Raw genomic sequence first — 15,208 nt, forward strand, 5'->3', positions numbered from 1 at the left:
TCCTTTATTTTCTAGTTTTCAAACTAATGAATTGTACCCGTGGGACTTCCCTGGCGGTCCAGTGGTTAAGACTCTGTGCTTCCAATGTAGGGAGCATGGGTTCGATCCTGGTCGGGGAACTAAGATCCCACATGCCGTGTGGCCAAAAAATTTTAAAAATTAAAAAAAAAAAAAAAAAAAAAGAATCGTATCCATACCATTCTCCACAGATGACAAATAAGTTTTGCTTTCTTTTTTAGTATCATTATGAACTAACAAATTTAACCACACTTGATGTGTTTCCATCTATTGCTGTTTTACCCTTACTGATGCTTGAATTGTCAAGTGACAAGCTTCTTAAAAAAGAATCTATGAATGATGCCAGGTGTACCATTTAAGGTAACAGATCTACTTTCTGGTTATGACTGAGTGACTCTTCAACATACGTGAACGCTCAAGAGGGATGTATGGGCTGCTCTCTATTTAAATAATTTGGCTAGTATGAAGACAGTACACATTTATATTTACTAAATAGTTCTACAGTAAGATTTTCACTGTGCCAGTCACACTGCCAAGACACTGAAAGACTTGATAGCAGTATTAAAGGTACTATTAATTCATACAAAGTTTAACTCTCATCAACCATGAGGTTTTTTCTATACTCTTGTCTAATTTCCTCACTATAAAAATATTGGGTTCGGCAGTTCCCTCCCTAGGGGAATCTGTGTTACTAGCCTCTTATATATCCTTCAAAGGATATAACAGTTCCACTTACACACTGCTAATAAGTGTTTAACAGCCAACTTTCCAGAAAATACAAACAAACAAAAAGCCTGACTGGTAGCGTTTGCAGATTTCTGTGGTGTAAATACTACCACCATGGCTGACTGCAAGGTGCCAAGGTAAAGTCACCAACCACAAAGTTGGGAAGAAATGTGTACCACTGGCTCTCCCAAGCCGATGTGAGCCAACTTCAGAATACCACTGTTACCTGAAAGTACGCATTTATATGTGCATGTACACATATTATATATGGTATTAAGCATGTCATATGTAACACTGTATACCCTTTTAGAGATTTTTCCACTAAAAAAAAAAAAACTGGGTTTAATTCTTCTTCCAGATAATGTAAAGCAAGCACTACCACAGTGCTGAAAGGTATGCAGCAGAATGTCAAGGAACACAGGCTCTGGAGCTGAACCTGCCGTCTTTCAGTCTGACTCTGCCTCTTACTAGCTATGTGACCCTGAGCAAGTCATTTCACTTTCTCAGCCTCAGTTCCTTCATCTATAAAATGAGGAAAGTAATACATATGGTATAAGGTATTTTGAGAACTAAGTGAAGTAGTATACATGCAAGTAACTCAATAAATGGTTTATGTTATTATTCTAAAACTAAATGTCATAGTTGTGCCTAAACTTAAGAATACTGGATAGCTTTATTAAAAGTGAAAACTGAGATCTGTGGCTCCAAAATTTAACTGACCAGGTTATTTCAGTGACCTCCTAAGCACTAACCTGACAATCAAGAGACCCAAGGTTCTAACTGAAGCTCTACCACCATACGATCTTGGAGAGCATTACAAAAGAAGAACAAAACAACACATGAATGGGGGAAAAAATCTGACTAGGATGTCATTAAGGAGCCACCATACCAGGAAGAAAGGAGTATAAGTTGAAAATAATGACTGAGAAATCAAAACCATTTCACAATTATACCTCAAAGAACTTAATGAAGACTCTTCCACAAACCAGTTACATTTGTAAAATTTTTCAATGACATTGGAAAATACTTTATCCAACACAATTTTTAAAATATTCTATTACCATTTGTGTCTTAATGGGCTATAATTGGAACTAGCAAATCCTTTATACCAGTGCTCCATAATACGATTATTTTCTATTGCACTGCTAGTTAATTTAACCTCTGGAGCCTTAATTTTTTTCTTTATTCATAAGGCAAAAATTTTTAGTCCACAGAACCGTTCAGCTTGGTTGCCCATATGATGAGAGCCTGCCAATAACATGGGGGAAACACACATAGCAAAAGGCTTTACTAATTTAGATTTGATACATCTACAATATCACAGCTGGAATTGCTGACCAGGAGCCAAAATAGTCAAAGTCACAGACAAGCATGAAGTTCCCGTCTGCCTCTGCATCTTATCCTCACTGACAGATTTGGTGGGGGGGGCGGGGGGCGGATTTACCCTCGCTCAGAAAGGAGCCCTGGGAACTGATAGGCCTGTTCGTGAGACAGATGTACATACATAACTTTGTGATCTGACTGTTACCTGCACATGTCTATTGTCCTTCTTGTTTGATTTGTACTCTATTCTAGTCCATACGTTAACCCAAACACCTTTCAGCAAACTGAACATAATCTATGAGGCCCCCCCAGTCTTCTCCAGAGTAAATCAGAATCATAATGTCTTCTACCAGTGCTGGGTTTGGGTTCAGAGGCTATGTAAAGAAAATGGGCAAAACATCTAGAGCTTGAAGCTTCTCAGCTGAATGATCAGCACCCAATACCTCATAGCATTTATCACAACTGTAACTGGGCATTTGTTTAATGTCTACTTAAGCTCAAAGACAGCAAGAATCATATCTGTCTTATTCATCAATGGATTCCCATAGAAGGTCACCAGTATGTGTCAGGCACTGTACTAGGTACTGCAGATGCAGCAGTTAATAAAGCAGACAAAAATCCTGGCTCTCTTGGAGCTTACCTTCCAGCAGTCACTCACTGATTTCTAAAATGAGATGTTAGAGTCAGGGCCCTGAGAAATATCTGCAGATGTCTGTCAATTTGATTAAGTAATATCATTTTTCATCAGAATTTCTCAAACAGAGAGTTTGAGAATTTTGAAAAGTTACTAGTTTCAACCTTTAAGCGTATATTTTTTCAAATTTATTTTCATGAAATTTCCAGAGTAGGAAAATCTATAGAGACAGAAAGTAGATAAGTGGTTGCCTAGGGAGAGGCACTGGGAGGAAATGGGGAGTGGCTGCTAGTTGGGTACAGGATCTCTTTTTAGGGTGACGAAAATGTTCTAAAATTGATTATGGTGATGGTTACACAACTCTGGGAATGTACTACTGAGAACCACTGAATTGTATATTTGAAATGGGTGGATTGTGTGATATATGAATTATATCTCAATAAAACTGTTATATTAAAAAAATGGAAAGCAATTTGTAGGGATAAGGAAGAACATTCTAACCTAACGGCCTCCATTTCCTTTGGAGGGTTTTGTGGGTTGGAAGGAAGACCTGAGGAACAAAATAAGGCCAATGAGAAAGAGAGCTAAGGAAACACTGAGGACACAGCTACAGTGAGAAAGAATGACTCCATGCTCCATGGGGATTACCTCTATAGGCAATCTTCCTGTAGGAACAGAAAGTCATGGGTGAACTACTTACTCCAAGAGTAGGGCTGGCAGGGCAGGTACAACAGAAAGACAAGGGGCAAGAGGTTTGCCTGGAAATCCCTGGTAAACACAGTAAGTTTGCTGTAGTATTTTTTTAATTCAGCCTTTTGTCTATGTATGACTTATTTTCTCATTTTCCTTAAGAGCAGGTGCAATGGGTCAGATTCTATCTCCTGCGTCTCTGATGTAGTGCTATATACATGCTGTTCACAATAAAAAAACTTAAAACATGAATTAATAACTCAGACTTCATAAATAAAGTTAACATTTACTGAACATTTACTATAAGCCTAGGCATTATATTAGGTGCTTTACACTCATTTTCTTGAATTCTAATAGTTCCATGAGGTAAGTAGTATTATCCCTGCGCTACACAGGAGAAAAAGGAGACTAAGAATGTTGAGTAATTTGCCCAAGGTCACAAGGCCAGTAAAGAATGAGGCCAAGATTCTAGAACAGGTCTGTCAGACCCCCTCAATGCCTAAGCTTTAATCCACTGGACTGTCTTTTGACCATCAAAAAAGGACTTTCACATTGACTCTAGTGTTAGAAGGGTTTTTATTAATAATCAAATTATTTTAAATTGGTAATTCATGGTAATTAATAACTATATATCTTTAATTTGGCAACATTTGCACTGAAATACAGGGTTATCTTTTAGCTTAATCCCTCTCTACGTGAAACCAAGGTAAAATTTTCAAAATTAAATACTATCTTTTTGACCTTTCCTATTGCTTAGATTTTATATTTACAGGAGCTTACTATACAGAGATTATACCAAGAGCAATAAGAAAAGAGTTTATATCAACACTGAGTGAGGAAGAAAAATATGTTGTACTGAACTAATTTAAAACCTACCATTTTGCACAGGAGATGTGTCTGACTGAGGAGCTTTCTCTTGATTCTCCTTCTCTGCATCCGTTGACTCTTAAAAAAAAAGAAAGAAAGAAAATAGTGAGAAATAACAGAAGGCCAGAGCAACAGTTTGAAAGAGTACTTATAAAAACCATAAACTAAAACTATTTTCTAATAGAAGCCAGCTTTAATTTTGTAATTAATATCCTCATTTTCTGCATAGGACTTCACTTTCCAATATATAATGTACCTTATAATTTGCTTATTTGTTTATCGTATGTCTCACTTCACTCAAATGTAAGCTCCAAAAGATCAGGAATTTTTAAATTTATTTTGTCTCCTTTGTTCACTGCTGTATCCTCAGTGCCTAGAAAAGGACCTGGCATACAGAACACCCTTGAGCATTTGTTAAGTGAATGAACGAACAAACCAAAATGAGCTGAGCTGATCCTTACAATGTTCAGATTAATGTGCCTCAGAAATAAAGTGCATGCTTTTGAGAATTTAAAACAAAAGGGAAGCTAGAATACAATGTAATTCAATGGACTAGGCAAAGCTTTTCTCTGTGCTAGGCTGAGGAGCTCAAACAGTACTGGACCTTGGGACTTCAACAAGTCTAAGATGTATTTCATCCACATTTATTACAGTATATATTTCTTAAATGACTCATTTAAAAATTAATCATAATACTCTTATTATGCTGAATAATTAACCAAAATTCTTTAATATTATCAAATAAGTAGTCAGTATTCTCATTTTCCCTATTGTCCTAAATATTTTAAATGTGTCTGTTTCAATCAGGACACAGATAAAGTCCATACAGAGCAATGGCAGATACATTTCTTAAATTTCTTTTGATCTGTAGACTCCTCCTCCTCCTCCTTCTTTTTCCCCCTTCCCCTAGCAATTTTTTTGCCGATGATACCAGTTCAGAGATTTCCAGTCTGGAGTTTGCTGACCACTTCCTCATGATGCTGGGTTCTTCTGGTCCTTATATTTCCTCTAAATTTGTATTGCTATTTCGAGCCAGAAGAGCTTAACCAGATTCAGGTTTGGCTTTTTTGGGAGGAGGAGAGAAGATGACTTCATAGGTACTTCTCACAGGGGGTTCCTAATATACCTAGTTCTCGCTCTTTTTGTGATATGAGCCGCCATGGATGATTATTGCCTAGATCCATTAGTTCATTAGTGGCTGCAAAATGGAGGTATTCTAATTATCATCCTGTCTTTATTAGCCAGAAAACTTCTATAGAGAGAAACCTCCCCTCTTCAACCATTCAGTTTCCTTGAGGTAGAGCTCACAAAGGGAAGTCACAATCAACACTTTGTTCTTTTCCTTTATTTTCTAGTTTTCAAACTAATGAATTGTACCCGTGGGACTTCCCTGGCGGTCCAGTGGTTAAGACTCTGTGCTTCCAATGTAGGGAGCATGGGTTCGATCCTGGTCGGGGAACTAAGATCCCACATGCCGTGTGGCCAAAAAATTTTAAAAATTAAAAAAAAAAAAAAAAAAAAGAATCGTATCCATACCATTCTCCACAGATGACAAATAAGTTTTGCTTTCTTTTTTAGTATCATTATGAACTAACAAATTTAACCACACTTGATGTGTTTCCATCTATTGCTGTTTTACCCTTACTGATGCTTGAATTGTCAAGTGACAAGCTTCTTAAAAAAGAATCTATGAATGATGCCAGGTGTACCATTTAAGGTAACAGATCTACTTTCTGGTTATGACTGAGTGACTCTTCAACATACGTGAACGCTCAAGAGGGATGTATGGGCTGCTCTCTATTTAAATAATTTGGCTAGTATGAAGACAGTACACATTTATATTTACTAAATAGTTCTACAGTAAGATTTTCACTGTGCCAGTCACACTGCCAAGACACTGAAAGACTTGATAGCAGTATTAAAGGTACTATTAATTCATACAAAGTTTAATTCTCATCAACCATGAGGTTTTTTCTATACTCTTGTCTAATTTCCTCACTATAAAAATATTGGGTTCGGCAGTTCCCTCCCTAGGGGAATCTGTGTTACTAGCCTATTATATACCCTTCAAAGGATATAACAGTTCCACTTACACACTGCTAATAAGTGTTTAACAGCCAACTTTCCAGAAAATACAAACAAACAAAAAGCCTGACTGGTAGCGTTTGCAGATTTCTGTGGTGTAAATACTACCACCATGGCTGACTGCAAGGTGCCAAGGTAAAGTCACCAACCACAAAGTTGGGAAGAAATGTGTACCACTGGCTCTCCCAAGCCGATGTGAGCCAACTTCAGAATACCACTGTTACCTGAAAGTACGCATTTATATGTGCATGTACACATATTATATATGGTATTAAGCATGTCATATGTAACACTGTATACCCTTTTAGAGATTTTTCCACTAAAAAAAAAAAAACTGGGTTTAATTCTTCTTCCAGATAATGTAAAGCAAGCACTACCACAGTGCTGAAAGGTATGCAGCAGAATGTCAAGGAACACAGGCTCTGGAGCTGAACCTGCCGTCTTTCAGTCTGACTCTGCCTCTTACTAGCTATGTGACCCTGAGCAAGTCATTTCACTTTCTCAGCCTCAGTTCCTTCATCTATAAAATGAGGAAAGTAATACATATGGTATAAGGTATTTTGAGAACTAAGTGAAGTAGTATACATGCAAGTAACTCAATAAATGGTTTATGTTATTATTCTAAAACTAAATGTCATAGTTGTGCCTAAACTTAAGAATACTGGATAGCTTTATTAAAAGTGAAAACTGAGATCTGTGGCTCCAAAATTTAACTGACCAGGTTATTTCAGTGACCTCCTAAGCACTAACCTGACAATCAAGAGACCCAAGGTTCTAACTGAAGCTCTACCACCATACGATCTTGGAGAGCATTACAAAAGAAGAACAAAACAACACATGAATGGGGGAAAAAATCTGACTAGGATGTCATTAAGGAGCCACCATACCAGGAAGAAAGGAGTATAAGTTGAAAATAATGACTGAGAAATCAAAACCATTTCACAATTATACCTCAAAGAACTTAATGAAGACTCTTCCACAAACCAGTTACATTTGTAAAATTTTTCAATGACATTGGAAAATACTTTATCCAACACAATTTTTAAAATATTCTATTACCATTTGTGTCTTAATGGGCTATAATTGGAACTAGCAAATCCTTTATACCAGTGCTCCATAATACGATTATTTTCTATTGCACTGCTAGTTAATTTAACCTCTGGAGCCTTAATTTTTTTCTTTATTCATAAGGCAAAAATTTTTAGTCCACAGAACCGTTCAGCTTGGTTGCCCATATGATGAGAGCCTGCCAATAACATGGGGGAAACACACATAGCAAAAGGCTTTACTAATTTAGATTTGATACATCTACAATATCACAGCTGGAATTGCTGACCAGGAGCCAAAATAGTCAAAGTCACAGACAAGCATGAAGTTCCCGTCTGCCTCTGCATCTTATCCTCACTGACAGATTTGGTGGGGGGGGCGGGGGGCGGATTTACCCTCGCTCAGAAAGGAGCCCTGGGAACTGATAGGCCTGTTCGTGAGACAGATGTACATACATAACTTTGTGATCTGACTGTTACCTGCACATGTCTATTGTCCTTCTTGTTTGATTTGTACTCTATTCTAGTCCATACGTTAACCCAAACACCTTTCAGCAAACTGAACATAATCTATGAGGCCCCCCCAGTCTTCTCCAGAGTAAATCAGAATCATAATGTCTTCTACCAGTGCTGGGTTTGGGTTCAGAGGCTATGTAAAGAAAATGGGCAAAACATCTAGAGCTTGAAGCTTCTCAGCTGAATGATCAGCACCCAATACCTCATAGCATTTATCACAACTGTAACTGGGCATTTGTTTAATGTCTACTTAAGCTCAAAGACAGCAAGAATCATATCTGTCTTATTCATCAATGGATTCCCATAGAAGGTCACCAGTATGTGTCAGGCACTGTACTAGGTACTGCAGATGCAGCAGTTAATAAAGCAGACAAAAATCCTGGCTCTCTTGGAGCTTACCTTCCAGCAGTCACTCACTGATTTCTAAAATGAGATGTTAGAGTCAGGGCCCTGAGAAATATCTGCAGATGTCTGTCAATTTGATTAAGTAATATCATTTTTCATCAGAATTTCTCAAACAGAGAGTTTGAGAATTTTGAAAAGTTACTAGTTTCAACCTTTAAGCGTATATTTTTTCAAATTTATTTTCATGAAATTTCCAGAGTAGGAAAATCTATAGAGACAGAAAGTAGATAAGTGGTTGCCTAGGGAGAGGCACTGGGAGGAAATGGGGAGTGGCTGCTAGTTGGGTACAGGATCTCTTTTTAGGGTGACGAAAATGTTCTAAAATTGATTATGGTGATGGTTACACAACTCTGGGAATGTACTACTGAGAACCACTGAATTGTATATTTGAAATGGGTGGATTGTGTGATATATGAATTATATCTCAATAAAACTGTTATATTAAAAAAATGGAAAGCAATTTGTAGGGATAAGGAAGAACATTCTAACCTAACGGCCTCCATTTCCTTTGGAGGGTTTTGTGGGTTGGAAGGAAGACCTGAGGAACAAAATAAGGCCAATGAGAAAGAGAGCTAAGGAAACACTGAGGACACAGCTACAGTGAGAAAGAATGACTCCATGCTCCATGGGGATTACCTCTATAGGCAATCTTCCTGTAGGAACAGAAAGTCATGGGTGAACTACTTACTCCAAGAGTAGGGCTGGCAGGGCAGGTACAACAGAAAGACAAGGGGCAAGAGGTTTGCCTGGAAATCCCTGGTAAACACAGTAAGTTTGCTGTAGTATTTTTTAATTCAGCCTTTTGTCTATGTATGACTTATTTTCTCATTTTCCTTAAGAGCAGGTGCAATGGGTCAGATTCTATCTCCTGCGTCTCTGATGTAGTGCTATATACATGCTGTTCACAATAAAAAAACTTAAAACATGAATTAATAACTCAGACTTCATAAATAAAGTTAACATTTACTGAACATTTACTATAAGCCTAGGCATTATATTAGGTGCTTTACACTCATTTTCTTGAATTCTAATAGTTCCATGAGGTAAGTAGTATTATCCCTGCGCTACACAGGAGAAAAAGGAGACTAAGAATGTTGAGTAATTTGCCCAAGGTCACAAGGCCAGTAAAGAATGAGGCCAAGATTCTAGAACAGGTCTGTCAGACCCCCTCAATGCCTAAGCTTTAATCCACTGGACTGTCTTTTGACCATCAAAAAAGGACTTTCACATTGACTCTAGTGTTAGAAGGGTTTTTATTAATAATCAAATTATTTTAAATTGGTAATTCATGGTAATTAATAACTATATATCTTTAATTTGGCAACATTTGCACTGAAATACAGGGTTATCTTTTAGCTTAATCCCTCTCTACGTGAAACCAAGGTAAAATTTTCAAAATTAAATACTATCTTTTTGACCTTTCCTATTGCTTAGATTTTATATTTACAGGAGCTTACTATACAGAGATTATACCAAGAGCAATAAGAAAAGAGTTTATATCAACACTGAGTGAGGAAGAAAAATATGTTGTACTGAACTAATTTAAAACCTACCATTTTGCACAGGAGATGTGTCTGACTGAGGAGCTTTCTCTTGATTCTCCTTCTCTGCATCCGTTGACTCTTAAAAAAAAAGAAAGAAAGAAAATAGTGAGAAATAACAGAAGGCCAGAGCAACAGTTTGAAAGAGTACTTATAAAAACCATAAACTAAAACTATTTTCTAATAGAAGCCAGCTTTAATTTTGTAATTAATATCCTCATTTTCTGCATAGGACTTCACTTTCCAATATATAATGTACCTTATAATTTGCTTATTTGTTTATCGTATGTCTCACTTCACTCAAATGTAAGCTCCAAAAGATCAGGAATTTTTAAATTTATTTTGTCTCCTTTGTTCACTGCTGTATCCTCAGTGCCTAGAAAAGGACCTGGCATACAGAACACCCTTGAGCATTTGTTAAGTGAATGAACGAACAAACCAAAATGAGCTGAGCTGATCCTTACAATGTTCAGATTAATGTGCCTCAGAAATAAAGTGCATGCTTTTGAGAATTTAAAACAAAAGGGAAGCTAGAATACAATGTAATTCAATGGACTAGGCAAAGCTTTTCTCTGTGCTAGGCTGAGGAGCTCAAACAGTACTGGACCTTGGGACTTCAACAAGTCTAAGATGTATTTCATCCACATTTATTACAGTATATATTTCTTAAATGACTCATTTAAAAATTAATCATAATACTCTTATTATGCTGAATAATTAACCAAAATTCTTTAATATTATCAAATAAGTAGTCAGTATTCTCATTTTCCCTATTGTCCTAAATATTTTAAATGTGTCTGTTTCAATCAGGACACAGATAAAGTCCATACAGAGCAATGGCAGATACATTTCTTAAATTTCTTTTGATCTGTAGACTCCTCCTCCTCCTCCTTCTTTTTCCCCCTTCCCCTAGCAATTTTTTTGCCGATGATACCAGTTCAGAGATTTCCAGTCTGGAGTTTGCTGACCACTTCCTCATGATGCTGGGTTCTTCTGGTCCTTATATTTCCTCTAAATTTGTATTGCTATTTCGAGCCAGAAGAGCTTAACCAGATTCAGGTTTGGCTTTTTTGGGAGGAGGAGAGAAGATGACTTCATTTACTTCTCACAGGGGGTTCCTAATATACCTAGTTCTCGCTCTTTTTGTGATATGAGCCGCCATGGATGATTATTGCCTAGATCCATTAGTTCATTAGTGGCTGCAAAATGGAGGTATTCTAATTATCCTCCTGTCTTTATTAGCCAGAAAACTTCTATAGAGAGAAACCTCCCCTCTTCAACCATTCAGTTTCCTTGAGGTAGAGCTCACAAAGGGAAGTCACAATCCAACACTTTGTTCTTTTCCTTTATTTTCTAGTTTTCAAACTAATGAATTGTACCCGTGGGACTTCCCTGGCGGTCCAGTGGTTAAGACTCTGTGCTTCCAATGTAGGGAGCATGGGTTCGATCCTGGTCGGGGAACTAAGATCCCACATGCCGTGTGGCCAAAAAATTTTAAAATTAAAAAAAAAAAAAAAAAAAAAGAATCGTATCCATACCATTCTCCACAGATGACAAATAAGTTTGCTTTCTTTTTTAGTATCATTATGAACTAACAAATTTAACCACACTTGATGTGTTTCCATCTATTGCTGTTTTACCCTTACTGATGCTTGAATTGTCAAGTGACAAGCTTCTTAAAAAAGAATCTATGAATGATGCCAGGTGTACCATTTAAGGTAACAGATCTACTTTCTGGTTATGACTGAGTGACTCTTCAACATACGTGAACGCTCAAGAGGGATGTATGGGCTGCTCTCTATTTAAATAATTGGCTAGTACCTACTGAGGCAGTACACATTTATATTTACTAAATAGTTCTACAGTAAGATTTTCACTGTGCCAGTCACACTGCCAAGACACTGAAAGACTTGATAGCAGTATTAAAGGTACTATTAATTCATACAAAGTTTAACTCTCATCAACCATGAGGTTTTTTCTATACTCTTGTCTAATTTCCTCACTATAAAAATATTGGGTTCGGCAGTTCCCTCCCTAGGGGAATCTGTGTTACTAGCCTATTATATACCCTTCAAAGGATATAACAGTTCCACTTACACACTGCTAATAAGTGTTTAACAGCCAACTTTCCAGAAAATACAAACAAACAAAAAGCCTGACTGGTAGCGTTTGCAGATTTCTGTGGTGTAAATACTACCACCATGGCTGACTGCAAGGTGCCAAGGTAAAGTCACCAACCACAAAGTTGGGAAGAAATGTGTACCACTGGCTCTCCCAAGCCGATGTGAGCCAACTTCAGAATACCACTGTTACCTGAAAGTACGCATTTATATGTGCATGTACACATATTATATATGGTATTAAGCATGTCATATGTAACACTGTATACCCTTTTAGAGATTTTTCCACTAAAAAAAAAAAAACTGGGTTTAATTCTTCTTCCAGATAATGTAAAGCAAGCACTACCACAGTGCTGAAAGGTATGCAGCAGAATGTCAAGGAACACAGGCTCTGGAGCTGAACCTGCCGTCTTTCAGTCTGACTCTGCCTCTTACTAGCTATGTGACCCTGAGCAAGTCATTTCACTTTCTCAGCCTCAGTTCCTTCATCTATAAAATGAGGAAAGTAATACATATGGTATAAGGTATTTTGAGAACTAAGTGAAGTAGTATACATGCAAGTAACTCAATAAATGGTTTATGTTATTATTCTAAAACTAAATGTCATAGTTGTGCCTAAACTTAAGAATACTGGATAGCTTTATTAAAAGTGAAAACTGAGATCTGTGGCTCCAAAATTTAACTGACCAGGTTATTTCAGTGACCTCCTAAGCACTAACCTGACAATCAAGAGACCCAAGGTTCTAACTGAAGCTCTACCACCATACGATCTTGGAGAGCATTACAAAAGAAGAACAAAACAACACATGAATGGGGGAAAAAATCTGACTAGGATGTCATTAAGGAGCCACCATACCAGGAAGAAAGGAGTATAAGTTGAAAATAATGACTGAGAAATCAAAACCATTTCACAATTATACCTCAAAGAACTTAATGAAGACTCTTCCACAAACCAGTTACATTTGTAAAATTTTTCAATGACATTGGAAAATACTTTATCCAACACAATTTTTAAAATATTCTATTACCATTTGTGTCTTAATGGGCTATAATTGGAACTAGCAAATCCTTTATACCAGTGCTCCATAATACGATTATTTTCTATTGCACTGCTAGTTAATTTAACCTCTGGAGCCTTAATTTTTTTCTTTATTCATAAGGCAAAAATTTTTAGTCCACAGAACCGTTCAGCTTGGTTGCCCATATGATGAGAGCCTGCCAATAACATGGGGGAAACACACATAGCAAAAGGCTTTACTAATTTAGATTTGATACATCTACAATATCACAGCTGGAATTGCTGACCAGGAGCCAAAATAGTCAAAGTCACAGACAAGCATGAAGTTCCCGTCTGCCTCTGCATCTTATCCTCACTGACAGATTTGGTGGGGGGGGCGGGGGGCGGATTTACCCTCGCTCAGAAAGGAGCCCTGGGAACTGATAGGCCTGTTCGTGAGACAGATGTACATACATAACTTTGTGATCTGACTGTTACCTGCACATGTCTATTGTCCTTCTTGTTTGATTTGTACTCTATTCTAGTCCATACGTTAACCCAAACACCTTTCAGCAAACTGAACATAATCTATGAGGCCCCCCCAGTCTTCTCCAGAGTAAATCAGAATCATAATGTCTTCTACCAGTGCTGGGTTTGGGTTCAGAGGCTATGTAAAGAAAATGGGCAAAACATCTAGAGCTTGAAGCTTCTCAGCTGAATGATCAGCACCCAATACCTCATAGCATTTATCACAACTGTAACTGGGCATTTGTTTAATGTCTACTTAAGCTCAAAGACAGCAAGAATCATATCTGTCTTATTCATCAATGGATTCCCATAGAAGGTCACCAGTATGTGTCAGGCACTGTACTAGGTACTGCAGATGCAGCAGTTAATAAAGCAGACAAAAATCCTGGCTCTCTTGGAGCTTACCTTCCAGCAGTCACTCACTGATTTCTAAAATGAGATGTTAGAGTCAGGGCCCTGAGAAATATCTGCAGATGTCTGTCAATTTGATTAAGTAATATCATTTTTCATCAGAATTTCTCAAACAGAGAGTTTGAGAATTTTGAAAAGTTACTAGTTTCAACCTTTAAGCGTATATTTTTTCAAATTTATTTTCATGAAATTTCCAGAGTAGGAAAATCTATAGAGACAGAAAGTAGATAAGTGGTTGCCTAGGGAGAGGCACTGGGAGGAAATGGGGAGTGGCTGCTAGTTGGGTACAGGATCTCTTTTTAGGGTGACGAAAATGTTCTAAAATTGATTATGGTGATGGTTACACAACTCTGGGAATGTACTACTGAGAACCACTGAATTGTATATTTGAAATGGGTGGATTGTGTGATATATGAATTATATCTCAATAAAACTGTTATATTAAAAAAATGGAAAGCAATTTGTAGGGATAAGGAAGAACATTCTAACCTAACGGCCTCCATTTCCTTTGGAGGGTTTTGTGGGTTGGAAGGAAGACCTGAGGAACAAAATAAGGCCAATGAGAAAGAGAGCTAAGGAAACACTGAGGACACAGCTACAGTGAGAAAGAATGACTCCATGCTCCATGGGGATTACCTCTATAGGCAATCTTCCTGTAGGAACAGAAAGTCATGGGTGAACTACTTACTCCAAGAGTAGGGCTGGCAGGGCAGGTACAACAGAAAGACAAGGGGCAAGAGGTTTGCCTGGAAATCCCTGGTAAACACAGTAAGTTTGCTGTAGTATTTTTTTAATTCAGCCTTTTGTCTATGTATGACTTATTTTCTCATTTTCCTTAAGAGCAGGTGCAATGGGTCAGATTCTATCTCCTGCGTCTCTGATGTAGTGCTATATACATGCTGTTCACAATAAAAAAACTTAAAACATGAATTAATAACTCAGACTTCATAAATAAAGTTAACATTTACTGAACATTTACTATAAGCCTAGGCATTATATTAGGTGCTTTACACTCATTTTCTTGAATTCTAATAGTTCCATGAGGTAAGTAGTATTATCCCTGCGCTACACAGGAGAAAAAGGAGACTAAGAATGTTGAGTAATTTGCCCAAGGTCACAAGGCCAGTAAAGAATGAGGCCAAGATTCTAGAACAGGTCTGTCAGACCCCCTCAATGCCTAAGCTTTAATCCACTGGACTGTCTTTTGACCATCAAAAAAGGACTTTCACATTGACTCTAGTGTTAGAAGGGTTTTTATTAATAATCAAATTATTTTAAATTGGTAATTCATGGTAATTAAT

At 37.3% G+C, this 15,208-nt stretch overlaps 1 protein-coding gene across 4 annotated transcripts in view; it reads right to left on the bottom strand.

The window, feature by feature from the left end:
• The window catches only part of LOC137757137 (sex comb on midleg-like protein 2), a 120,562-nt gene that overhangs the window by 74,822 nt on the left and 30,532 nt on the right, over positions 1-15,208 (bottom strand). For all 4 annotated transcript variants that reach the window (XM_068533760.1, XM_068533761.1, XM_068533763.1 and 1 more), the window contains exons 7-8: positions 9,864-9,932; positions 4,268-4,336 (exon numbers count right to left, since the gene is read on the bottom strand). In XM_068533760.1, the coding sequence (XP_068389861.1) occupies positions 4,268-4,336; positions 9,864-9,932 (138 nt within the window). The remainder of the gene's footprint in view (positions 1-4,267; positions 4,337-9,863; positions 9,933-15,208) is intronic.

The sequence above is a fragment of the Eschrichtius robustus genome, chromosome X (assembly GCF_028021215.1).
Source record: "Eschrichtius robustus isolate mEscRob2 chromosome X, mEscRob2.pri, whole genome shotgun sequence".
In the NCBI taxonomy this organism is placed as follows: Eukaryota; Metazoa; Chordata; class Mammalia; order Artiodactyla; family Eschrichtiidae; genus Eschrichtius; species Eschrichtius robustus.